This window comes from Glandiceps talaboti, chromosome 5 (assembly GCF_964340395.1).
Source record: "Glandiceps talaboti chromosome 5, keGlaTala1.1, whole genome shotgun sequence".
In the NCBI taxonomy this organism is placed as follows: Eukaryota; Metazoa; Hemichordata; class Enteropneusta; family Spengelidae; genus Glandiceps; species Glandiceps talaboti.
Window position 1 is genome coordinate 5,872,659 of NC_135553.1, and position 26,062 is coordinate 5,898,720.

The 26,062-nt window shown below is 34.4% G+C and overlaps 2 protein-coding genes across 2 annotated transcripts; one reads left to right on the plus strand and one right to left on the minus strand.

Moving 5' to 3' along the window:
- On the plus strand, positions 1–26,062 carry LOC144435229 (uncharacterized). The gene is made up of 23 exons (XM_078123812.1): positions 1–19; positions 819–989; positions 1,651–2,173; positions 2,339–2,508; positions 3,114–3,207; positions 3,809–4,003; positions 4,477–4,544; positions 7,985–8,123; positions 8,671–8,705; positions 9,100–9,273; positions 15,341–15,546; positions 16,176–16,243; positions 16,400–16,455; positions 17,045–17,101; positions 18,135–18,191; positions 18,903–19,085; positions 19,956–20,138; positions 21,102–21,231; positions 21,617–21,699; positions 22,073–22,146; positions 22,544–22,595; positions 23,138–23,316; positions 23,655–26,062. The coding sequence occupies exons 1-23, from the start codon at positions 2–4 to the stop codon at positions 23,776–23,778; spliced, it is 3,039 nt and encodes a 1,012-aa protein (XP_077979938.1). The 5' UTR covers position 1; the 3' UTR covers positions 23,779–26,062.
- On the minus strand, positions 11,601–14,288 carry LOC144435847 (fibrinogen-like protein A). The gene is made up of 2 exons (XM_078124484.1): positions 13,862–14,288; positions 11,601–13,260 (listed from the first exon to the last, which is right to left on the minus strand). Exons 1-2 carry the CDS (start codon positions 14,160–14,162, stop codon positions 12,623–12,625), a joined length of 939 nt encoding a protein of 312 aa, XP_077980610.1. The 5' UTR covers positions 14,163–14,288; the 3' UTR covers positions 11,601–12,622.

The following is a 26,062-nucleotide window of genomic DNA, read 5'->3' on the forward strand; positions in this document are numbered from 1 at the left end:
GATGGTGTTAGTGTTACAGGTAAGATGTAAAATATACATATGATAAATACAGTTATTGATGTAAAATTACTCAAGCCATTGACAGCAAAGCTAGTTCACTTCTTTTGTAGAAGTAGAACGTTAATTTTTTTATGATTTGCTAGGTTGTAGTCAGTGTTCATGATGGTAGTATGTACATGTAAAACTTATTAAAAGGGTAAAGTCAAATGGCAGTATCTGAGTCCCTAACAAAACTTTGTTGGCAGAACTTTACAATTTCCCATCAATTTACCTATGTTCCCTGGCCTTAAAAAAACCACTGATATTTGTTCAAATGATAGATATCAATCCCTGTAATCGCCATAACTCCTTAAAAATCCCTCCATTGTTAAGATTAAATTTTACTGTTCAAATACAATGTTGGTTTCAGTACTGTAAAAATATGCTTCAAGGCATTTAAAGTCCCCTCCAACATTATGATTAAATTTTAATAAATTCATAGATGTGTACATTGTATACTGTACTTTCAAATCCCCCCCCCCTCACCCCACCTCCCTGAAAAACAAAAATTTTGGGCAATGTAGAAGAGAATGTTATTTATTTTTAGCCCATCATTGTAGTGTAATAATTTTTTTAGATTTAATTTACAGATGTTTATAAATTATTAATTACCAGGAAATGTAATAATGGCTTTTAAATAATTTAGTGTTTGAAACTTACACTGACCTTTCTATTGTTGTTAAAGCATTACTTTTATTAGTTTGCCAAGATGATCACCTGTCACACCTGCTTGTAATGAAATGTATGTACTTATTATCACGTACGTTGCTTGACTACAGGTCATTGGGAAATTGAACAGTGAATTGGCATATGCTAGGATTGAACTAGACAGGGCAACAAAGGGTGACGGAGGAGACGCTGCTGCTGCAAGGAAGAAAGTTGTATGGTTGGAAGATAGGGTAGAAAGGTTACTTACTAGACATAAAAAAGGTGTCCCCAGGCTCTCAGAGGTAAGTCAGTCACACAAGATTACATAATTTGTGATATGTTCACCCTTGTATACAGAAAGACTTAGATTTATTTACCAAAAGAGTACTCTGAAGTTTCCATATTCTGGGTACTCACTTTTCAGCTGTTTTTGTTGATGAAGGACGCCTCAGATTGAGGTTGAACTTGCATCAAGTATGGCAAACACATGGTAGTGCAAGAAGCAGTCAACAAAATCAGTGTACATAAACTTCATGAGTTCCTAAAACTTAAAGTCAAAAATGGAAGAAGCACAGCTGTTGGAGAGATTATAAATTTTTTCGAGGAAATCCACAATCTTTGATATGTGATAGCAGAACATTAATATTCATGATTATTTTATTTAAAGGATATAAGCACTTTGGAGTCATGAATATTTATGTTCTGCTTTTACATATGCAGGTCTGCTGACTCCCATGAAACAATGCAGGTTCATGGCAAGAACTAACACTGGACAGTGAATGAAAAACAACTTTCAATTTGGGGTTTCTCTGCAAAATTGCATAATTTAAGTGAAGTAAAATCATAAAACGACTCTCCAGAATCAAAGTTTACTCAGTTATCTTTATTTTCTGGTATTGCATTCCCCATTAAAGTGACAATAGGTGTTATTCACTTTGAATTTACTTTGTTTTTTGTCTGCAGTCCAGAATCACTCTATCTGATGAGACTGAATCTTACTACCAGTACCACTCTGAAAGCCAGCCATTGACAAGTGATCAACAAACTGGCAGTGAATTAGAACTCATGAACAACCAACTTGACCAGTCTACACCATCCATGGCATCTATACAGTTTGTAAAAAACATTGACAACTCTGATGGTTTCATTGATGATGAACTCATACCAAGAGAGGCATTACAGAGTAGGGTCTCCAGCAGATCACAGAGATCACAGACTGCACAACATAATACAGATTTAGTCACACCTCATAAAATAACCCATGCTGGAGTGACTGTAAAATCTGGCATCGATACCACACCGCAACGAGAAAAGAGAAAGAAAAAGAAAATGAAGAAGAGGAAAGAGATTGGAGCAGGTGATGCTTCTACAGCTTATCAAGATGCCTCTTCTGATGATGACGTAGAAGTCCAACCGAAATCCATCTTGAAAAGGCCTCATTCTCGGGGAGAGGCTGATGGCAGGGAAGATGACAGAAAAAGTGATGGTAAGATTGTCATGAATCATGTAAAAATATATCTTTATATACAGTTATAAGATTGTCTTAAATGCTTTACTGTTACTGTTTGGGTACTCATTTCTGTGCATTGTATACTATTATGTTTGAATCTTTACACCCCTCATTATTAACATTTCTGTATTTGAACACCAGAGGGTGGTGCAGCTCAACGGCAGCCAATGTTTGCCAAGGACTTTACAGAAACATCAGTGTATCCTGTTCGTTCTGTAACCACCACTACAGAGGAATATTACTCTGATATCAGTCAAACTGATGAAGACACTCAGTCTGAAGATGGGTTATCATCTGAAGTTGATTCAAAGGTAGAAATATACATCATTTGAACTTGGTTTAAAGGTAGAAATATATTAGAGGGCAAAATGGGATATCATGGGAGTTGCGTCTACATTTTTGGATCGAAAGGTTCAGTAGAAACAGGATTATCTAGACTGTGAAAAGCTTATTTCGACCAAGTTTCTTAGATTAAGTTTCATATGGTAATTCTATTTGATTTACTTTGTTCTTATATACAGAGGGAATGGTACTCATCAGATTAAGTATGGATGAAATCACTCGACAAAAAAAAAAAAAAAATATAAAGGCCCTATAATCAGTTAATGAAGAATGTGTATTTACATCTGTTAGTGAATCATTGAGATTTGGGGACTTCATTCGTTATCAACATATGAAGTTGTCATTTAATCACCATAGGTTTGTTGGTTTGGGGGCTGAAAGTGCAATGCATGGTAATATTTTTGTGTATAGCCTTAGAGAATAATAAGCATTGTACAGGTTGTATTGCTCACCAAATCTTGTCCTCACCTTTCTAATTGTGTAGTTGTTGGAATTTATTTGACAGTCTCAAATGTGTGAGTGCTTGGTTTCTAATTGATGTACTTGTCTTGCATTTTTTAAAATCACTTTACAGGGGAAAGGTGACGGGGTGTTTATAACAGAAACACCAGGTACAAGACAGTCTGGTAGGGGCTCACATCAAGTAACTGTTGTATCACCCAGAAAAGGTAATATATGGGATTTATAATAAATTGAATGTTTTCAAATGTAATTGTTGAAACTTACTCTTGACAATAATGTCACTATATTACAGCATAAGAAAATGATAGGTGCAGGAATAAAAGTCAGAACAGATACAATTGTTGCCTGTGTCCATCTCTTTTAGAAGGTTATTCGTATACATTGTAATACAATTGTTACATGTGTCTGTCTCTTGCAGAGGGTGATTCCTATATATTGTAATACAATTGTTGCACATGTCTGAATAGTATAGTCTGCATATAGTGTACAATCATGATATGATTTATGTTTTCGTATTGTCTCAAAATTATGACATGGCTTCGCATTGTTTTTCACGTAGTCCTTGTTTAGTAAATCACGCTCTGCAAGAGACAGACACTATGAGACGTTGATTTACATCTACAAACTAAAATAAAGTATATTGCTTCATGAAGCAAATCTTCTTGATTTCCAACCCACAAGAAAACAGTTTAATGAGTTACCGATAGTGTTAAATTTCAAAACTTGAAGTCACTACATAACATATTTTAAACACTTGCCTAACAAGCTTTATTGTATATTAGTGACTGAATTCATAATGTTGTTTAGGTGATACAAGTAAACCAGTCAGTGCTAAATCAGGAGATCTAGATCTTGAAGATTTAAAAGATGAAGCAAGTAAATACTGGAAATCTGATCACCACCAGTTTGAATATACAGAGAACAAAGAAGCAATATTGTCTATGGATCCATTATCATACCATGCCATGGGATTGGCTGTACCCTCTACATTTACCGAATCACGTAAGATATTGTACATGTAATATTTTTCCTTATTTACTTATCAATTTCATGTGTCTGTATGTATGTATGTATGTATGTATGTATGTGTGTGTGTGTGTGTGTGTGTGTGTGTGTGTGTGTGTGTGTGTGTGTGTGTGTGTGTGTGCGTAGTCTTTGTTTTTTTACTTGATTACAAATCTGTCTGACATTTCACATAACCTGGCCAACATGAGTATGTCATGTAAATATTTGTACACCAGATCAGTGTCATCAATAGTTGCTAATTAATGAGTAATTGTGTTCTGCAATCCATACAGAACATATGATGATGACTAAGTATCAGCATAGTCTTTAGCTGTTTATTTGCCAAGTAGTACTGAAGTCTTGATAATAACTATAAATTCTAGAAGATGATCGGTTGGGTTTTTTTTGACAAATATTTGTCATGGGATTACCTATAACAGCAATATATAATGACTGTTTATCTTTTCCAGTGGATGCCCATGGTACCCAATTACCTTGGAGACAAAGACGAAAAGGCAGTGATCTTCCAGATGTGCATGTAAGTTGTCAGCTGTTCAGTAATATCTGATGGTGTGTGTATTATCCATAGAGAGTAGCTGACACACTGTTGTCTGTTTGCATGCTAAGTTTATTAGTCAGACCTTGTATGAACCAGAAATGGTTGAATTGAACTGCTCAGAACTAGTTTGAACCAGAAATGGTTTAATTGAACTGCTCAGAACTAGTTTGAACCAGAAATAGTTGAATTGAACTAGTCAGAACGAGTCTAAAAAACTACTTTCAGGTCAACAAAGTATGATTTAAGAGTAGATATACAGATGAAGAAGACATAATTTTAATCTAAACAGTTTTGAGTTTGAAATGACTGAATTGAAGTGGTTTTAACATGTTTATGGGAATGTTACAGACACAGTGATTCAGCATGACACATCATTCACTTCAGATTGTTGAGAACCAAAAAATGACAGATTTGAATTGATTAGAACTGGGTTTAAGAAGTAAGGTGTGAGAGTAAGATTAGCCACAGATATTTAGTTAGATACTTTATTCAACTTGAATGGTTTTAAACCAGAAATTACTTGATTTATCCTGTCAGAATTGGTTAGGACATATTTCTAACCAAAGAAGGATAAAGACACAAGGCTCTCCAAAACAAATTAGATAGATACATCATTATTTTGCATAATTTTGTTTCAGTCACTTTGTTGTATTGAATTTCAGATATCATTTTCATAATTTTCAAGTTGCTGTATTAGGTTCAATTGAGTACAAAACTGGTAATAATAGAAACTTTTCTGGTCAATGACTTATTTCAGTGGTTAGATTCATCTATTGTCACTGTACAAAGTGGTAGTATTATATAAGTATACAGTTGATGTCATCAGATTCATGGTTGTCTTAAGACAAATATGTGTACAGAGCTTTTCTTAGTGAAATGACTACATGATACCAGGTGTAAACCGTGTATACATGTGATAAAAGTTTCGAGTATATTTTGAAGAAGGAAATTTTGATGATTTCACCCTTTTCATATTTGCTAAATGTTTTCAATTTTACATCATATCATGCTATGACCCATTCAGGACGATTTCTTAGTCTCCATGTCACATTCATTGAATGAACAAATGGTTTGGGAGGTAAATTATTCTTTGTACATGTTCAATAAGTGAGTGCTATAGTCCTGTACAGTCTGACCCCATCCCCACCCTATATTTTGTCATCATGTACTTGAACAATGCTGTGTTTGTCAGTTTATCATAGCTGTTGTAACCACAAATGAATGCTGTATGCACAAAACTGTCACCTATCCTTCGTTGATACACCCACCCATGAAACATCAACCATACCTTAATCCCTAACTGTTGATATAGGTACCCATGGTTCACTTCTTTACCACAGTCAGTGATCATAGCACATTATCCCACAATTCCTTACTTTGTTAGTCGACCAGTCTTTAGTATCCCAGAATTCCTAGAAAGCATGTTTATACCTACCCCATAGTTAAACTCAATATGCTATTACCAACTTTGTTCATGTTTTGTTCTCATTACCACAGATTGGGTGAATATTTTCCCCCCAATGCATGAAATGTTGCACTGTTTTCATCATCACCATTATTTGATTTAATTCTTTGTTTTTATTTCTGTGATATTCATCTCTATGCCTGCATGCATGGCAATCAATTTATCATCACCATTGTACCATCCCCATCACCTGCATACTATACAGCTTGAAGGAGTAAGTCATAGACACAGCAACTCAAATACACACCACTACCTTGCCATATCCATCACACCCATTAAAGCACTGACATAGATCAATTAGTACACATGTGTGATTTGTAGTGTTACTAACATATTAATCAATGTGTATTTGCAGTGTAACTTACAATTAAATATCACTTTGATATGAAATAATTGTACCCGAAACTGCTTTCTTTCCCAACTAGAGTATGAAATGTACTTGTTACCAATAACACTGGTAATAGCAATACTTGAGGAATATTCACAAAACAAAGTCTACAACAAGATATTTGGTTTTAAATCCTGTTCACCAATGTACAAATCAAATGCCTTGCATTACTGTATTTATCTCATGTATAGTGCATTACATGTTTAACACATCTCACACCATATAGCATCAGCGTAGTCTAACTTATTATCCGTACATCAATCTCAAGATCTATGGAGTGAAGAGATGACTCGACACATTATTTAGACTAACATCTGCTGTGATGTTCAACTATTTATAGAACAAATTTACTAAAGTATTTGCTATTGCTAGCTCATATATCTCATGATTACTGACACGGCCTGAACACAAAATCACAGGATATCTTTCCTTATTGTTATATGGGAAGAGAGGGAGGGAGGGATGAGTGTACATTGGGGTTAATTTTGGTTTTCAACTTTACTAAAGTGGTGCTGTACTGTACTCTAGTTGGAAGGATTGCTGTATTGGCCTCTGTATACAGAATGAAACATTACAACATAGAGAAGCACTCAGAAATGAAACACAGTACCCATAGTATGGTGTATATTTCTCAGTAGCCTCTTCATAGTCCCTTTATCAGGGACTGTGACAATCTGATCAAAATCCAATGTAGTGAACTTGGTGCAATTTCTTTATTTACTTCCTTCTCTCCTTCTTTTGTTGTTGTTTGTTCTCTTTTGTGACAAGTCTGTGAGCACCTTGTACCAATTTACATTTGACACAATACCACAGGAGTTCTCGTACAAAACGTGAGCACTGAGTGGATTTACTCAATGAATGAGAACGCGAAATGCACCTAAACTTACAAATACAGTACCTCAGAAAGCTCTTTTTGAAAAGAACTCGAGCGCAGACAAATTATGTTGTGATTATTGTTTGGTGGTGCTCTTTTTGTCAGTTTCAAACATTGAGTGCTGTAATAAAGTGTGAGATTTGGTATGAGACTTAACTCCTAAAGTACTGTGTCAGATGTAGGTACAAGGTGCTTACAGGACAAAAAAAGAAAAACAATGGCAATAAGAGTAAGCGGTAAATAAATAAATTATGCCAAGTCCACTACATCGTATTTTAATCAGATTGGGACTGTGGTAGACTCAGGGACTGTGATACACCCCAGCTTATAAGCTTGTGAGCGTTATCTGGAGTACTAACCAAATACTAAGTAAGGCAGTAGGGATAAACTGATATTAATTTATTTTTACCTGTGTGATTGAGTGTTTACCATTTGTTACTTTGATATACTAAGTGTGGTTTGACTTAACAAAGATATCAGTTTATACAAACAAAAAGGCCTACCAGGTAACATACAACATTGTTCCCAAAAAAAAATAGTGCTCTTTTTTTTTTAAAACAAAGTATGAGTTTTCTTAGTACTAATTGATATATTCATATTTGCTGTGATGAGTAACATCTTATTGACAATAAAAAAAGTTCAATTGTGTTGTGATATTAACTCATTATTTTTTGACATTTTTGATTTTTTAGAAAATAGCATTAGATTCGTTGGCTAAGAAGATTCATAAAATGTGGGGTAAAGTAGAGAATGCAGCAGTAGCATCTACAACATTTAAGACACCTGAACCATCTTTTGCCAGGGAGGCTACGTTCCTTACCAATGTTGAAAGTAAGTCTGACAGTGGATTGAGACTCACAGTTTTTAATAGAAAAGTGAACTCACAGATATATAGTCTTGTCAGGGATCGGAATATGTAGAGTCAGATCCAATGATACAAACCAGGTTTATGTGGAACTGGTTCTACATCTGTTGCATCATATGAGGTGCAGGAGTTTGAGTTAGTTAGAAGTAGTTCTTGTATCATGATCAAGAGTTCTAATTACTTATGCGTAATGTTTCACCTGTTCAGGTTGACCAGTTTTGTCAAATTGTCCATTTTTTTGCTTTACTGCTAGGTGGTATAGTGGCGATGATGTGATCATAGAGATGATGTAATTAGTATGCCCCCTTGTCCCTACTCTATTCATGGGTGATCTATGAATACATTATCACCACTATACCACTTAGCGGTAAAGTCAGTAAGCAGACAGAAATCAGTAAATACATATTGCTTTCAACAAATCAAACCTACATACCTGGTAATATACAGTGACCCCAAGAAAACATGTGTGTCAACTAACACCCTGATTGTATTTACCGTTCTTCTTTCCCTCAGGTTCTCTAAGTCACCGACCATCACCAGCTAAAACAGTATGTATTATTTGTTGACTACTTTTACAAGTCTGATTGCACTTTTAAAGCTGCACTAACTGCAACTGGAAGATTTTTTTGAAATTCTTTTGTAAAATGGAATAACTTTAATATTGTTTACCCTGAATAGTATTGAATCACCTGTGGGTGAACATATTTTTTGTAGCTGTATACATGATATGGTAGTACTAGTAAACTCGCATTGGCTGAATCATACCATGTATGGTGAGTAATCTCGATAAAATACCTGGTGAACTCAGATTTGACTTAATGCCACCCTCAGCTAAATTACTGTCTGCTTTCACATCAATGTTTTTCAAGCTCATATTTTAATCCTAATCCTAATCCTAAATTGACCTTCAATGACCCTTCTTCGATACAACTTTCATTGCAGCCTGGGTCAAGAAAAAGTAATCGCACTAAGAGTAGAGGTGGTGCTACATCAGCTGTTGAGAGTCCATCACTACTACCACCCCTTGAAGGATCAAAGCAAGATGCTAGATCTCGTTTATTAGAATACCACCCCAAGCCAATACCTCCAGCTGAAGTCTTATCACTCACTAGAACAGTAAGTCATTGCTTTATACTACTTAGTAATAATAGTTTTACTTAACATGTAAAATGTTTTCGTAAGACAAAGTTCCTTTATGTGTCACAAGAAAGAATTACTGGAACTAATGACATTCTGGTGAAGAGTGTATAGTTCAGGACTTGTACTTTTTCTCTCTCAAATATTTCATTTTTATATAAAAATCTTCTCAACATTTTGCTAAACTGTGTACAATTCAGGACTTAGTCTGTCAGATATGTTGTGTTGTTCAGCCCTATCAGGCTTCTAAACTACCTGATAATATGACATGAATGCCATATCTTACAAACTATTCTGGATTCTTGAATATTTCACTTTTATGTGAAAATCTTGATGATTAAATTTTAAATTTGATAATGTGTGTATCAATTTCCTGTAGTGTTAACATATTGTAAGCCAGTGATAACAAGCTATACTCTAAAGTGACTGTTTTTTATTCTCTTTCTGTTGTTTGTTCTATATAAATAACTGTAATACATTCAAGAAACAATCTCACATTCTTTGTACATCAACACCATACTATATTCTCTGTAACAGTCTTGTAACTTTTCTTTATTTTTCCAACTAACTCCATAAGTCTTTACTCTGTCATTTTTTAACAATCAGCCTGTGGTGGTATTTTCAGACCGTGTTGTGAGTATAGTTCTCAGTGACTAACTGACTTTTACACCTCATATATCATCTTTTATCAAATCACTCACCTAATACCAGTTTCTTTCCTTGTATTGTTTACTTCCCTTGCAGAGTTCCTCTAGACAATTATAGACTTATATGTTATACCATTGATCTCAGAGGGTCTCCTCCAAGAACTATGGTTACACATGGTTTCATGCATATTTCCCATTTTCTACCTTTTTTGTGGGTAGAAAACAAAGCTATTTTCCCCAGAGCTGCTAGCGTGCATTTTATAGTGCATTGGAATGTTCTTGCTATTGCAACCTTATGCATGGCTTAGCCAACTATTTAGTTTGTATTACATCCATTCCCCATATGAATTTACAAATCATGTAATGTTGATTGTGCTTGAAGTGTATCCCTAAATTCCTAATCTCCTCTGATGTTTCAGTACTGCTCCTACACTTTGATTTTCACTGTTTTAGACAGAAATAGTTTTTTCACATGATCTCTGTCAAGGTATTATTGAACATAAACTTGTTGTTACATTATATTATATGTGCATGCATGTGTATGAATGTGTCAAAAATAACTTTACAGAATGTTTAGCTCCTGTGCTTTTGAATATATACCTGTCTGTCTGTCTGTCTGTCTGTCTGTCTGTATGTATGTATGTATGTATGTATGTATGTATGTATGTATGTTTGTACGTACGTACGTACGTACGTACGTACGTACGTACGTACGTATGTATGTGTGAGTGTCTGTCAGTGGCTGTGTGTTTATGTGTGTCTGTCTGTCTGTGTGTGTGTATGTATGCATGCATGTCTGTATGTAACTATAATATGTATGATTGTATGTCAGTCTGCCTTTGTAATGAAAGTTCAAGTGTCACATGTAATGAAATTAGGAATACAAAAAGAGTGACAGATTATTATTATTGACTTTATTTAACCTTGATAAATTGAAGAAATATTGGGGAATAACATCTAATTATACGTTCTACGTCACAGCACTGAGCGTGTGTGTCACGACAACATGTGTCTACATCACTGGTTCTGCTGTGTTCGAAATACGTTCTACGTCACAGCACTGCGTGTGTGTCACGACAACATGTGTCTATATCACTGGTTCTGCTGTGTTCGAAATATGAGTCAAAACATTCCAAATTGTCGATTACTTTCCCTGATTTTTCTTTGATATTACTGGCGCTGGTATAACAGTTATTCTTCCCAATAATTTTCTTCACTCAGCTGGAAAATACTCATAACCTAAGAGTTGTCAGGACGACTCACTACAAAGTCCCCTTAAATCATTCATATTTTCCTTGGCTGAACAAAGAAAAATATTGGAAAAAACATCTAATTATAAAGTGGAAAATAATCACAACACACATATGCATACATATACTTTGCACTTTTAATTCTCAATCTATAAAATGTCTACAAGTCACTGTTTCAAACAAATTTTTGTTTAAAATGTTGCTTAAAATCTAAAGTAGTAGACTTTTGAGGTCAAATTTTGACTGACAGCTTCAGTCTAACAGCACTAAACTTTTAAAAGTAATGTGAAAACTCAGATACTTGTCTAATTTTCATTAAATTCTCTCTGTACTGTATACTGTTGATTTTCAAACCGTTATATTTTGATGAGTCAGGAACATAACTCTTTTAACAAACGAATAACTCTAAAGAAAAATTGATGACATACAGAAGTTCTGAATAAATTGATTTGATTTGATTAATCGTGCTTACAGCTTCAAAAAATATGTTTACCTACAGGTGATACAATATTGTTCACAGTGTGTATGGTATTATGAGCAAGTTATTGTACCTAATGAAACATTATTTAAAAATTGTTGCAGTTGCAGCTAGTGCAGATTGAGCTGACACGCTATTTTTAGGATGTCATGGTAGAGATACAGAGTAATAGAGTGTGATTAGATAGAGTCTTAAGAAGGCATTGCAAGTCCTTTGACAAAGACTTGGTTTCAGTGTTTCTAATCAGAGTATGAATTATGAACCACTACAGCATATTGATACATTACCAAAGTAAGTTTTCGTCGTACCAAATTTAGTAGGGTCAGATCAAAGGAGTACTGCAATTGTGTGCGTCATTACTTATAACTTCAATCATAACTAATTTCAAATTTGACACCTCTTACAGTTACCCAAGTTTCTTATTATATTAGACATCACTATGTGATGATGTCATCCAATAGAAGGGTTATTTGCAATAGTGAAGAATTGCATGCCTGTTTGGTGGAATTATCAAAGCAAATTGATGACATATTCAACTTTGCCATGTAGACAGTATGTTGTGACTACATTACGATAGCGACATCAATTAATGCATCAGAACAAATTATCAATATATCAATATATTGCAGTATATGTACTTCATTGTCCATGCTTTGATTTGAAGTGCTGTAAATTATTTGTCTATTCTGTAATATGGAATTATAAAAGATAATGTAAACTTTTATAAAATCAAAAAATGTCTATCACACCAGCATTTTTTGTGTAATATATCTGGATATAACTTCTAGGAATAAATGGAATTTAGTACATTTTTTGTTTACTTGAATATAGGTTTATTATTTAAAAGTCTATCATAATCAGTTATTGCGTGACATTAAAAAAACAAAGAATAAGAAGAAGAAAAAACTGTGACATTGTTAATATAGGTGATTACTGTCATAACTGTAAAACTATCAAGGATGAACCTTTTCTACTTTCATCACAGCTCTCTTGTATGAATAGGTACCAATCTTCCAGGCCCATCGAACCCCACTTATTGAATAACCACCATTTTGGAGGTACATGCCATTTAAATTTGAATGGAGACAGTTGTTATACCACCATCCACCATAACCACTAATACAAGTACAGCAACCTGAATGGGCATCATTATCCTGGTCTTTGGTAGTAAATGCCATACCATTATGAAAACTAAGTGAGTCTAATGTATTTCCAGAATAATCTCCCACCAGTAGTGTATACTTGGCGTCCTCATTACCGATCTGAAAGAAGTCGTACTCGGCATAGCCAGTGTTATTGTCCCATTCTTGCAGATCAACTCGTAACTTATAGCGCCCTCTACGAAGCAGATGGAAAATCTTTTCATTTCCCAGCCAGTGTTCACCAGTGACATAACCAAATCCATATTTGTAAGTTGTCCATTCGTTATCAAAATGTACCGATCCATCTTGACGTCGTTGTATGACGTTCCAGATACCGTCATCAGCAACTTCACAGTAGACAGCAAACGGTTCTGGATAATCTTTAGGTTGAATGAAGTGAACTCCTTCAACAAGATGGCTGCCATTTAGAATGTAAGCATGGTGACAATCTGAAAGGCAATACAGTTACTTTGTCAGAAGGCTTGTCTCAAAATATCTACCTGTTGCATAAATTTCATTATGTATACTGCTTGTTGAGGGCAGTAACTTATTCCTCACCAAAATATTAAGGTATGGAAAGTTGTCTGTGTAAAATGGCTGTGTACACTAGTGGTGCAAGAGTGTATGTGCAGAACAGTACATGCCAAAACCTATGCAGTGCTGTGCCAGAAAGCTGTATGAGAGGGCCAAAAATGTTGAGAAGTGTCTCTCTGTGTTACTCAGGTGCCAAACAATAACCAATTAACACTCATAGTGTATATAATTGTAACATGAGAGAAGTGAAAGAAAATGATGGCATACTAGTGCCTTCTCTACAATACTTTTTTTGGTACATAATTTTGTTTTGATGCAGCTCATATGCATTCTCTATCTCTATCTCTCCATGATTGTTTAATACATATGTACTACATTGTTGCTTATACAGTCATTATGACTATCACAATAATACTTGATAGTTGGTCTTAACTTGTTTCACTCCTAAATACCTTCTGAACCTTCTGTGCATGTCTGTTTAGTTGAATACTTGATTCTATATTCAAACTGACTTACCCTCTGGATAGACCTTCTCTGTGTGTCCATTCTGTTGATAAGTTGATTCTACATTCAAACTGACTTGAAGCTGGTGTAGGTTGATTTGGATGTTGTCCAATTTCTCCGAGATCTCTGACAAATGTGAATGTGAACCATGGGGATGAGATGGTAGGTTTTCTTGTGGTACTATAAATGTATAGGCACATGATCCTCCATCTTGTGTTTCAGTTGCTGGACCAACTTCTTCTTGCACCCAGTCATGGGTTTGTTGTGAGGCTGTGAGGCCAACGAACAGAAGAACAACTGCAATAGTTTTCATGTTTCTCGTTCGACTGCTAGCCTAAGAGTACTACGTATGTTAGCTAGATTCTGTCTGTTAATTTAGCCTCTGGGAGGAAAAACAGGCCAGAATTCCAGGAAGTGAACTGTTGGTACAAAATACATCCGTTTATTTTGCCAACGGACTGGTACATGGTATGATAAACAGCTCTGTTATCCAATATAGTCCTGCCTTTTTCAAAGGGAAATGTCACAATTTTTCAATTTATTAACTCATATTGGAGAAGTTTCATGATGATTGCAACAAATGTCAGAAGGTTAAAATATAAACGCATGTATTGGCAATATAATTATAAACAGATGTATTTTGTACTGTGGTCTAATTTTAAGTTGAGAACATACAACAAAGTTCGAGTTGCGTATAATAATTGTTTTAGAAAATTTTTTAATTTGTCCAGGCGGTGTAGTATTAGTTCTATGTTTGTTTGTTACTCAGTTTTGTCTTTTGGTAAACTTGTCCGGAAAAGTGTTTATAATTTTGTCAAGAGAGTTTTAGATAGTAGTAATGTTTATGTACAGTGTGTTTACTCACGTATGTACCATGACTCTCTCCAATACAGGCACTGGAGAGCTATTCTTTATTGATTTATATCACTATTTTGGTGTGTTTTTTATTAGTTTGTTTTTTTATATGTATTTTCTTCTAAAATTCCTGGTGTATTTCTTTTATATGGGCCTTGAGCCTGATCCAAACAATAAATAAATAAAACAGAACGGATACATGAATGCTTTGAGGTGACCTTTATAATGTAGTGAAAGTGCTAAACAGAGGTCATTCAGTTGAATTTAAACAATCAGAAATATATATATTGGCTTTAATATATTATTTTTTTGGTTTTAATACAGCCCCAACAAACAGACTGACATCTGCTCCGTAAATGTAGACATATATACTTTGAACAGGTCGTTGACCTTTATCAACAGTATAAAATGATGATGATGATGATGATGATAACTTAAGTTGTACATAAACAAAGAGATTGTAGATGTGTTAATTATTATCGTTGATTGTAGAAAACACCCTCTTGAGTTTATTATGTCTTTTCATTTTCAAATTGTCCTTTAGATGTATTCTGTATGAAGTGATTAGTATAGTAATATGTTGACACAGTTGGACATAAATTCTAAATTTTATTTTGTAACTGTTTTGTACAACAGAATGCCAGCAAGAAATATCCACGAATCTCTGGCGACTGGAATGAGACTGCCCCAGAAGACAGTGAACCAACACTTAGGATTGTCAATCAAATGAACGTTGCCAAGGAAACTAACTTACTGGTTTATAAAAGCAAAGAAAAGAAAAGGAAAACCCATGTAATTACACCAGTGTCTACGAGAGAAGCTTCTAGCAAGGCAGGAAATTTGTAAGTCATCATATTTTAAGTTTTTAAACTCATTCTGATAAAAAGACAATAGATATTAAGTTCACTCAAAACTGTACTGAAAGGAGATTGCCCAAAACACCTGAAGAAATGAAAATTTACCAAGATTGTGGTCTATTTTATACAAATATATTTATTGCCATATTTTGGGGTACCCAATGTGTGTTGTTACATGAGAAGAAAGTGCTTTCTGCAATATTCAGCAGATTAACTAATCAAATGTTGACATCTCAGTAGTACGTAACTTGATATAATAGTGTAGTCATTCCATCATGACCTCTTGTTAAAACATAATTCATATTAAAGTTCAACTCTTGGTGTCTGGTTTAACTTATATGTAATTGCACCCTATAAATAGAGTATCAGCCTTTGAAATGTTGGCACACATCAGAAGTGATTGATGTTGTTCCAAATGCCTAGTACCATAATAGATATGCTAATTACTCTATATGTATAATCCAAGAGAAATCAACGGTGCAGAATTGGTGAAAATAACTTTACTTGATCCTTTCTAAGGATCAAGGACTACAGCTTTAAAAAAAATCATCATTGCCCCCCCCCCTCCCCTCCCCCACTAAAATAACTGTCAATCATGTGTTCTTGTTTCACAGGAGTAGAGACAGAAATCAAGATACATCAACCCAACAAGCTGCACAGATGATAGCCATGTTGAATGGAAGTAAGTTATGTTTTATATCTATCTAAAAAGACTGCATGGCAAAGAATGTAGAATCAAGACTGTTGAATACTCATTACACAATATTTCTTAATTTTGCTTGTCACATTGATTATTTTATCAAAATTTGTTTAATTTACTTTTTTGTTTGCATTTCAGAAACTCAAAAGACTGTTAAACTAGAAACAGATACCTTGAAATGGAAGAGAATAAGTGTAAGTCTAGTTAATGTATAATGATTAATAATAATGACAGTAGTGCTGTGACATAGTTCACTGAAAGTTACAAACAAAAAACATTAATCACTTGACTGTACTCTCGTATATCAAAGAAATACTGTACCATTGTTATGATACTTTTTTATGGCACTGTTTAAGAGATAAAGATGCAGTGGTTTTATTTACATATTGATTGAAAATGCTGTCTTTTTCAAAACTATCCATTTTCTTTCAAGTCCAAGTAAATGGGCAAAGATGAAGTCACTGAATGACTGAAATCAGAACAACTTGACAACTTGACTGCTGAGAGTAGGTCTTTACCAAAACTATCCATTTTCTTTCAAGTCCAAGTAAATGGGCAAAGATATAGTTATGTAATGACTGAAATCAGATCAACTTGACAAAGGTCACATGAAACTTTCATCATAAATTGTATCTGTTACATACACAGTTTTCTGGTGAATGTTTCCTTTTTTGCACAGTATTATGGACTACCTCATTTATTGGTTTGTCTGAAGTTCTTTGTACTTTTCAAATATCTCCAGTTGTTTTATTGGTTGACATACGGTGGTATTTTTTGTTTTAGGAAATTATGGAAAAGCTTTACTCTGATAGAGTTGATGAAAGACGAGATGCAGCTACAGTGAGTATTTAATACTGACATGATTTTGCTTTCCACAATTCAAACTTTCATTTTCAGCAAATACTCAGTCTTGCAAACTATAGTAATTTTACCCTCACAAAAAAAGGAGGGGGGATAGGTTTATGATTCTGCAAAGAAGTGTGGTTGTTACATGATGATAGTGATACAAATTTCTTTACTATAAAAAAATGTTGTATATATATTCAAAGTTGATTATGTATCCAAAGTATGTACATGTAAGCTAACTCTGGTAACTTCTTGTTGTAGAGCCATATACATTAACATCCTCATTTAGCACAATGAATTAAGTTGTATAACACATAACGACAGTCATGGAATTCACATAGGCATACCTTGGCACCCCATGCAGGGAAAACTTAGCCAGTATGCCAAATTCAATGTGATGGTTGGAGTGCAGGACGGGGAAAAGCTTACAAAGTGATTGAGATGTGATGAGTCATGTTTGTCAACAAACAAAATAAAATATTTCTATATCATCCAGACAGTCATATTGGATAATAGTCTTGTAATTATACACACTACCATCATCTCCACCTTGTAGTCAAATGGAGTTCTCTAGTACAGTATTCCGTTCTTACCACCAACAGTGGTAGTTTAACACTACTGGAGCGTTGATATAATGTGATGATGTTATTGCATCCTCACATGACTTACTTTCAAAATAGAAGTTGAGCTTGTAGTTAAATCTATAAAGTAAACAATTACAACCACCTGTCAGTATGTGATGGATTACTACTAACATGTGCTGTTCACCCTTTCCCCAGCTGGAGATTTAGCTAGATTTTTGGTAGAATTTGTCCATACGTCTATACATGGAGAGAGAGAGTGATCGTAGAAAATGACCACATGTACAGTTAATAGACTAATTGGACAACCACTAGTACTTAACTTGAAACAAATATATTTACTCAAATTTTATCAATACTTTGAAAATGAAGGACAACCAAGAACCACTCTTTTTTTTTGCATTGTTTTTCAGTAGCATTCATCTTTGTGTATTTTCTCCCCACAGCACCTTGGAACATTGAAATGTAATAATGATGATGTACTCTTGAGCCTGAAGGAGAAGGTATGACACCCTGACTCAAAGTTTCATTCTATGTCTGTTGATATAAATGTGCCGCCCCCCCCCCCAAAAAAAAAAAAAAAAAAAGAAAAAATAAAAAGAAAAAAGTTTTAGGAGTCAAAAACAACTTGGTACTATGAAATCAAAATCGAAGGGTGAGAACAAGTTAATCACCTATTCAGCCATAGATCTGTTAGATTTTGTGTACCTGATACTTAACCTTACAGAAATGACTACAAGTGTATCTTTTAAAGCTGCACTAGCTGTAACTAGAGTATCAATGTTCAATCAGACAAAGCACAATATATTAACTGAATATTGTCAAAATTCAAATAATTAAATATTGTACATGTTACTTAGAGAGGTTGATTTTATCCATAAGTAGTAATTTAAAAGTAAACGGTCAACATTTTTTGGGCACTGATTTAAGGGTGAGGACCCAAAATTGATTGGATTGGATTTATTGTAGCTGCATACTATGTGTACAGCTATGTTTACCCCACAGGTGATTCATCAATATTATTTAGGATGTACCACATAAGTCATTATATCTCACAAAACGGATTTTAAAACTGTTCAAGTTGCAGCTTTACAATAATGTTGGTCTCATAGACTCTGCAATTTTCATCCAGCAGGTAATATGCAACGTAGATGAGAATTGTGTGTTGGCCAATGACAGATGAATAACTGTCATAATGTTGTATTTACAAATAGGTGCTGTTGGATGCTGATCTCAAAGTGAAATATGAAGCAGCTAAATCTATGGTGTCACTTGGATTTCATGATGAACCAGCTATCAAAATCATCATTGCTAATCTAATGTACGGTAGTCCAGCTGTTAGACAAGATTTACTAGAAACAATAATGTATGCTAAAGATATACAGTATATTGATCCAGTAAGTCTTACTTTCTCTTACTTATATCCACAAGAATTATCAGACTGTGTAAGAATTAGATTTATGTACAAGAGATCTAAGTCTTGTACCTTATCTAGGTCTCACCTTGACTCCCTAGCTTATGACAGAAATCTTTCAGGTTTGTGTAAGGGGTCTCAGTTGCTAGCTTGAATAGATGAAAATGACACAAATCAAATGCATGTTAGAGGGTCTAATCCTATCCTAAAACTGACCAAATCCTCACTCTAACTCCCTAACTTACTTGTCTGTGCTCTAACTCCCTAGCTTGAAAGATGAATAGATAAAAATGACTCTATTCCTTAATGTATTACCCTAACAATCCTTAGATTGAATAGTAAAAGATGGTAGTCACCAGACATACATGTGCAAGAGCAGAACATAAATATTCATAAAATATGTATTCCCATCAAATAAAACAATGAATAGTTATATTCTATTACATGTCTGCCAAATCCCATTTGGCAATGTTCATCCATGGAAAGGACCTACACCATGAATAGTTATATTTTATTACATGTCTGCCAACTCCCATTTGGCAATGTTCATCCATGGAAAGGACCTACACCATGAATAGTTATATTCTATTACATGTCTGTCAATAAGGAACAAGTTTCAACTCAGCAATTGCACAAATTTAAGTTATGTTAAAATCATGAAATGCCTCCACAGAACCGCAAATTTTACGAAGTGGCTAATATTTCATAGAGTGGTGTCCCCTTTAACCGAACCCTTTCTTTTAATCTGACTTGAGTGTAATCAAAATGTATATCTATAGTTGTACAGTTACTCTGTTATCATACATACATACATGTTATTGATGTACTACTTTGTTGTTGTTTGACATCTCAGGAGATGGCAGCCTATGAGCAGTTAGTGGTAGTATTGAAAGGTCTATGTGAACCTGGTTATTGTTCAGAGTCCATATCATTCAATGCAGCCATATGTCTAGGATGTCTTGGTATTAGAGATCCTATCGCTAAGAATACTTTACTGCAGAGTTTGGACTCCAAGGATTCCTTTATCATTGCAAAAGTAAGTAGTACTGATTTTATTCATTGTTTCTTGTATAGACTTGTCCTGTACTTGGTCATTCTTAAAGACCCAGTGCAGATTAGGAGTAAAATTTAGGTGTGAAAAACTGAACAAAGAATGATCCTTGTTGCTCCATTCATTAGATAACACTAATACAAAAACCTTGGATTGAATCATAGGCCTTTAATACATAGTAATACATTTACTAGTATACCATGTAAGTTGTATTTAGATGCTACTTTACATGCAGTGCCTTTGTCAATTTCATGGTAACATTTTGTGTTCTGGACAACTTCTCACAATATTTAATTAGTAATTTATCATAAAAAGTACAATAACCATACAGTCATATAAGTTGTATGATGATTATGTGCATACCTTTCTTGACTGGCTGTAGAATTACTTTAGCAATGTGACATACCACTTTTGTGCTCATTAACTGGCAATGGGGATCTTTGTGATCTAAGGCTGTGTTTACATGATAATGTTTCCAAATAAAAAACGTGAATACCATCTTCATTTTAATGCATTTTCATATCTTTACACAATACACCGACATAATTTTGTCCATCTACATGTCATGCACAGAAGATGGAACGATTAAAAAACACTGCTGTTGTACATAGGCAAACATAACAACATGGTGTAAGTATGTGCGTTAGTACGTCATCAGTTGGGTCATTCCTGATGTCATTCAAATTGATTTATGTTTTTGGTAGTTTACACGACAACATTTTTTAATCTTTCCACTTTTGCCCATTTACATGGACTCTGTTTTTGAATGAAAAAAGATCGTTTTCAAAACAATCCACTGTCAGCAGATTTCATGTGCATTTTTGTCATCTCTGTGTAAACGGTAGGTGAAAACACAACAAAATACTTGTGTTTTCATTTAAAAACGGTATTGTGTAAACAGGACCTTAGACAGATTGAACCAATAAAGATAGCTTGCTTTTCATTCAGTCCTTAGAGATCCTGGTGAGACAAATGTATGTAGCTGATAAGAAGGTGATTGATGCCATCCTTGGTCAGTTAAAGACATCCACTTCATGGAAACACAGGGCGGCAGCTGCAAAATTATTAGTCTATATTGGTAAGAAAACCTCAAAGTGACACAAGCTGAGTTTATAAGCTATTTTATTGAGATGGAAATATTTCATACATAAAACCTTGATGAAATATTCTAGTGTAATGTTAATGTTGATGCAAGTCTTTGATGGTATTGAAGATCATCTGCTGGTATTAGTATGTGTTAGTTTGTGGTACAGTAGGGGTTGTCTTGGCAGTTTAGTCAATGTATACTACGGTAAATTATGTCAGTGAATTACATGGTATATGTGAATATCAGGTGTGAGTTCTGCCAATAGCAAGTAATGGTATGTTGTTTTGTCTTGCTGATCCCAACAGATTGTTACAGTACCTGGCCATAGACTGAAAATAACGCTTACATGTTAAATTTTGTCTCATTTCTCATCCAGGTCCTACCTATATCTGTGATACTGAGCATGTGGACAATGTCTTTGATATCTTGGAACACAGGTTATGGGATGACCCTCACAAGGTATGTATTGTTTACCATGGTAAACATTTACTAGATCAAGTCTCAGTCCAACTTTTAGCATCACCTTCATTCACATGTATATCAGTATGGTCATACACATATGTTATCAATGTAACGCTGACACACAAAATGGGTGTTTGTAATCATGAAAGACACCCACTACTTGGTCATACAACAGAAAGACTCTAGCTAAGTTTTAAGGTGAAGGATAGTTTTAATTATGTTGTTTATTTCCGTTAGGTTTATCTGGTTCTTTTATTTTGTACTCCTTCAGTGACTAATATGTACTGTCCAATTATTATTATATCCCTTGATGGGGGAGAGATGCACATAGTTGAAGGATGACACATTTTCAAATAATTGTTTCCAACAGGAAGTGAAAAAGGAAATCGGTAACGCCCTTGCTTCATTGGGTATGAGAGACTGGATATGGGAAGTAGTTGAAAAGTAAGTCATAAGTCATACACTATCTGACATTTGCACTTTTAGAGTGATACCACTGTAGTGAATCCTGTGTAGTGTATATATAATATTATAAGCTGTATTAATTTATTACCACATGTCTTTTACTGAGTAGTCATTTTAGCCTTTCTGTAATTATTGTAACCAATTTGATGTTTTTACCTTTATTATATTGTTTTACCATGCTTTTAAATCTATTTTGTGTACAACGCTTTTGAATATTAATAAATAGAAAAGGCGCTTTAGAAAATAAATAAACTTTAAACTTTAAACTTTAGTTGATAAGAGGAAATCTCTATTTATGTAGGTACTTTTCACAGTTTTTGATAGCTGTCAATGACATAATAACATTGATGTCACTACTGATGTGTATTACTTTTAGGAAACTGGAAGACGACAGTGACGATGTAAGAGCACAGGGAGCCATTGCTGTGGTGAGTACATAAAGAAATATTTACTGACAATTTGGTTATGATTATTTTTATTGAAATTTGGATTGTTTTATACAAAGGAATATTATGAAAATGTATTCCTGTATGAATTAGTATGTGTTTAAATAAATACAGTATCTGGTCCAGCAGTCTAATTTTTTCAACCTAAACTGCAGTGTATTTTGTTTCACCTATCACCTTTCAAATTGGTGGACAGTCACATAGACTTGATAACTATTATGAAGCATAAATAATGCCATCTATCCTAGAGTGAACAAGATGGATAATTTGCTGTCAAAAGCTCCCATTCAGCTTTTCAAATTATGTTGTGTGTATTGGGGGTTAAAATTTATAATTTTCATAAACCTTAACTTAATTAGGCAATATAGATTCCACTCACATGCTGTGAGTATTTTGGAATTCTGAGTTACGATAAATGTTATTTTATATTAAATTGAGCCGTATGTTATAGCATTGCTTACATACACATATTTCTTGATTGTATTTATGATTTATGATTTCATCTTTTTATATACATTTGTCAGGGTGTGTTGGGTATCAAGACAGACAAAGTCGTCCGTACATTGCTAGAAATGTTAGAGTTAGATTCCAGTGAGTTTGTCAGACTACATGTCATCAGGACCTTTGCACAGCTTGGTATGACAGATATTAAAATTATGAGAAGTATGAGAGAGAGAGAAAGAACTGAAGGTCCCTTAGCAAGGTAAGAATTACAAATGATTAGTTTTTCTTCGCTCCAGACCATTCTCAGGTTTAACCCCAAATCACACCCTTTTCCAGTCAGTACAAAAAAAAAGACTAACATCACAACAATAAAATTCAGATGAATACCTTACAAAAGTATAGTTTTGGATATTTATTGTCAGTAGTTTTTGAATGTGTTGAATTTAAGAAAATTGTGGAGAAAGCAGCCATAGTACTGAGATGTCTTGAGTGATACTATGAGTACTACAGAACCAATGACATAGATCCGTGTTTTTGTAACCAAGGTATAAGTTCCATATTTTCTGTTCAAACATGTACAATTTGTTTTGATTACAGGGAAGCTGGTAAAGCACTGAAAATCTTGAATGAAATCAAATTACATCAAGTACCAAGAAGTCCATCCAGAAGTCCACTGAAAACACCCTCTCCTAACTTATCAAGAAATATGCTTGGTATATGAAATGGTATAATTACTAGAGATATATGCACCTAGCTTTTATTTCAACTAGACATTTATACACATTTACACATTCATGACTTCATCTGTTCTGATATAAGGCAGAACTTTTTTGTCTACAGTTTGTGATGGCTTGCAACACTGAACTTATCTTCATGACAAAAGATTCTGGGGCCATGCTTCATCAGATATATCCCAGACCACCAAACGGTTTGAGGGGTACATAGAGTTTCCAGCTGTATTAAGGACACATACACCTGCAAACTCATTTATACAATGCTGACCAGGAATACTGAGACATGAAAACTATTAGACAGTCACCATAAACACTTTCAAGTACTTTGAATTTTTCCGCTTTATCACCTTGGACACAGAATGTGTAAATACTTGAATATACTGTGTGTTATTTGTATAAATGCATATTATGGAGGATATTTAAGGTAAATAATTCAGCAGCGACACAAGGTAATTGTAAAGACCCGTTTTGGATTAGGATTTCAATTTAGAATTGATTGAGAGAAATAGTTGTGTGGTAGAGCCACTGAGCAAAATCCTGAACAAAAGAATGATCCTAGGCTATGTAATCCATATTAAGTTATTGCCACAGGGATAAGATACAACCTGCAACAAAACACACCAGTGTGTTTGCTTACTTGCTTGTGGTAAGCAGGAGTGAGACAACTTTCACGGAAAGACATACCTTATTATTAGCATCAGTAACTTATCAAAGCATAAACACCACATGAACCAGGACCTTATAACTCTGTTTGTTGATAGAATGCTACATGTTGTAACAATTGAGTACAACTGTTAGTGTTACATTATAACTTCTACAGATATAAACACACTGATAAAAGCATCACCTATTCCTACATTATTGTTGTTTTTACGTAATGTTTTCGTTGCCTGATGTCACTTCATTAAAGCAAATGCACCAGTGTTTTTTCGTGGGTTGTAACAGTTGTGAGAGAACAGGGGATCGGATACACATATGACAGTACATACTCAAAGCTGTGCCTTATTTCTTGGAGGTACCCCCTCCCCCCACCTCTCCCCCCAAGTTCCAATAGCATACATGAAGTGGGTCTACTTTGAGTAATGTGGCTTTCAGACATGGATAATTTGTTTTTAACTGTGTGGTTCAAATGAAAATTATGAAGATGGTGAGGAACAGTTAATGTGTCTGTCTGTCAGACAATGAGGAATTGCCATGATATGTTGGACTGAGGTACATAAGGGTGCTACATGTGGACAACTGCAAGACCAAGACATAGTGTTAGATTTAGCAATCACCCCTTGCCATTTCACATACTTGATGTATGTTGTACCTAAGTGTTAGATGTAGCACTGTTGACCTGTACTGCCTATATAACCCTTAGGCCTTACATACCCGTTTGGTGACTACACAGTTCTAATTTTAGACCGAGAACTTTGGCAAGTTGTGACCTCGAGACAGGGTCTCTTTTTTGACAAATCTTCAAAATTATTATAAATATGCTGAATTTATTTATTTATGTGGAACTTGCATCTATGATAGTGAACCATTCAAGTAGTCTGCTCCCTTTGATAGAAACTATGTCAAGCTGAGCACACTCTTTGATAATTCAAGGAGTGTACTGGTGTCTCTCTCTATCATGATAGAAACCAAAAGTAGCATGCCTTCTGTTACTTATTGTTTCTTCTATATAGGCAGTGCACCCCTAGTAAGATGATACATATGACCACAGTAACAGCAGAAAGTGAAGGAAATGCCTTCAGATGACCAAACACAAGCATACTAGAATGAACAAACCCCTGAGTATTGCATAGTTCCTCATGTAATAAATTAGTCGGTATGGTTTATAAATTGCCTCTTAATACCTTACTGGTGTACAACTACAAGAATACATGAAATACTAGATTGTGTACATCACCCAGCAACCAACTATTTTTTAACAGGAGTGCGTATAAGGACCAATATTTCAATGTAATGAAATACTATAGAGAAACGAGAGAGCACAATTATGTACTTACTACTAGTAAATAACAATGTGTGTATATTAAATTTTATAATGTAATATTGTATAATATTGATTTGTATATCTTAAATTTCAACACTGTATGGAGTGTCTTGATAGGATTGCATATGTGTAAATACTTTGTATACAAAAATAAACACTTTTTCATTTTATTTCTGTAAATCTCCAATGGGATTTCAATGTTAGCCTTGTTTTATTTTGCTTTGTTTATCTCCTCATAGTCAATGTCACATGTGACTACAGTACCAGCAGAAACTGAAGGAAATGCC

Coding starts and splice junctions, on each gene's coding strand:
- LOC144435229 (XM_078123812.1), top strand. Junction 17,102..18,134: donor AAAGACGAGATGCAGCTACA/GTGAGTATTTAA, acceptor TTCTCCCCACAG/CACCTTGGAACATTGAAATG. Junction 21,232..21,616: donor AAAATTATTAGTCTATATTG/GTAAGAAAACCT, acceptor TTTCTCATCCAG/GTCCTACCTATATCTGTGAT.
- LOC144435847 (XM_078124484.1), bottom strand. CDS start 14,162: ATGAAAACTATTGCAGTTGTTCTTCTGTTCGTTGGCCTCACAGCCTCA. Junction 13,261..13,861: donor AGAGAAGGTCTATCCAGAGG/GTAAGTCAGTTT, acceptor ATTGCCTTTCAG/ATTGTCACCATGCTTACATT.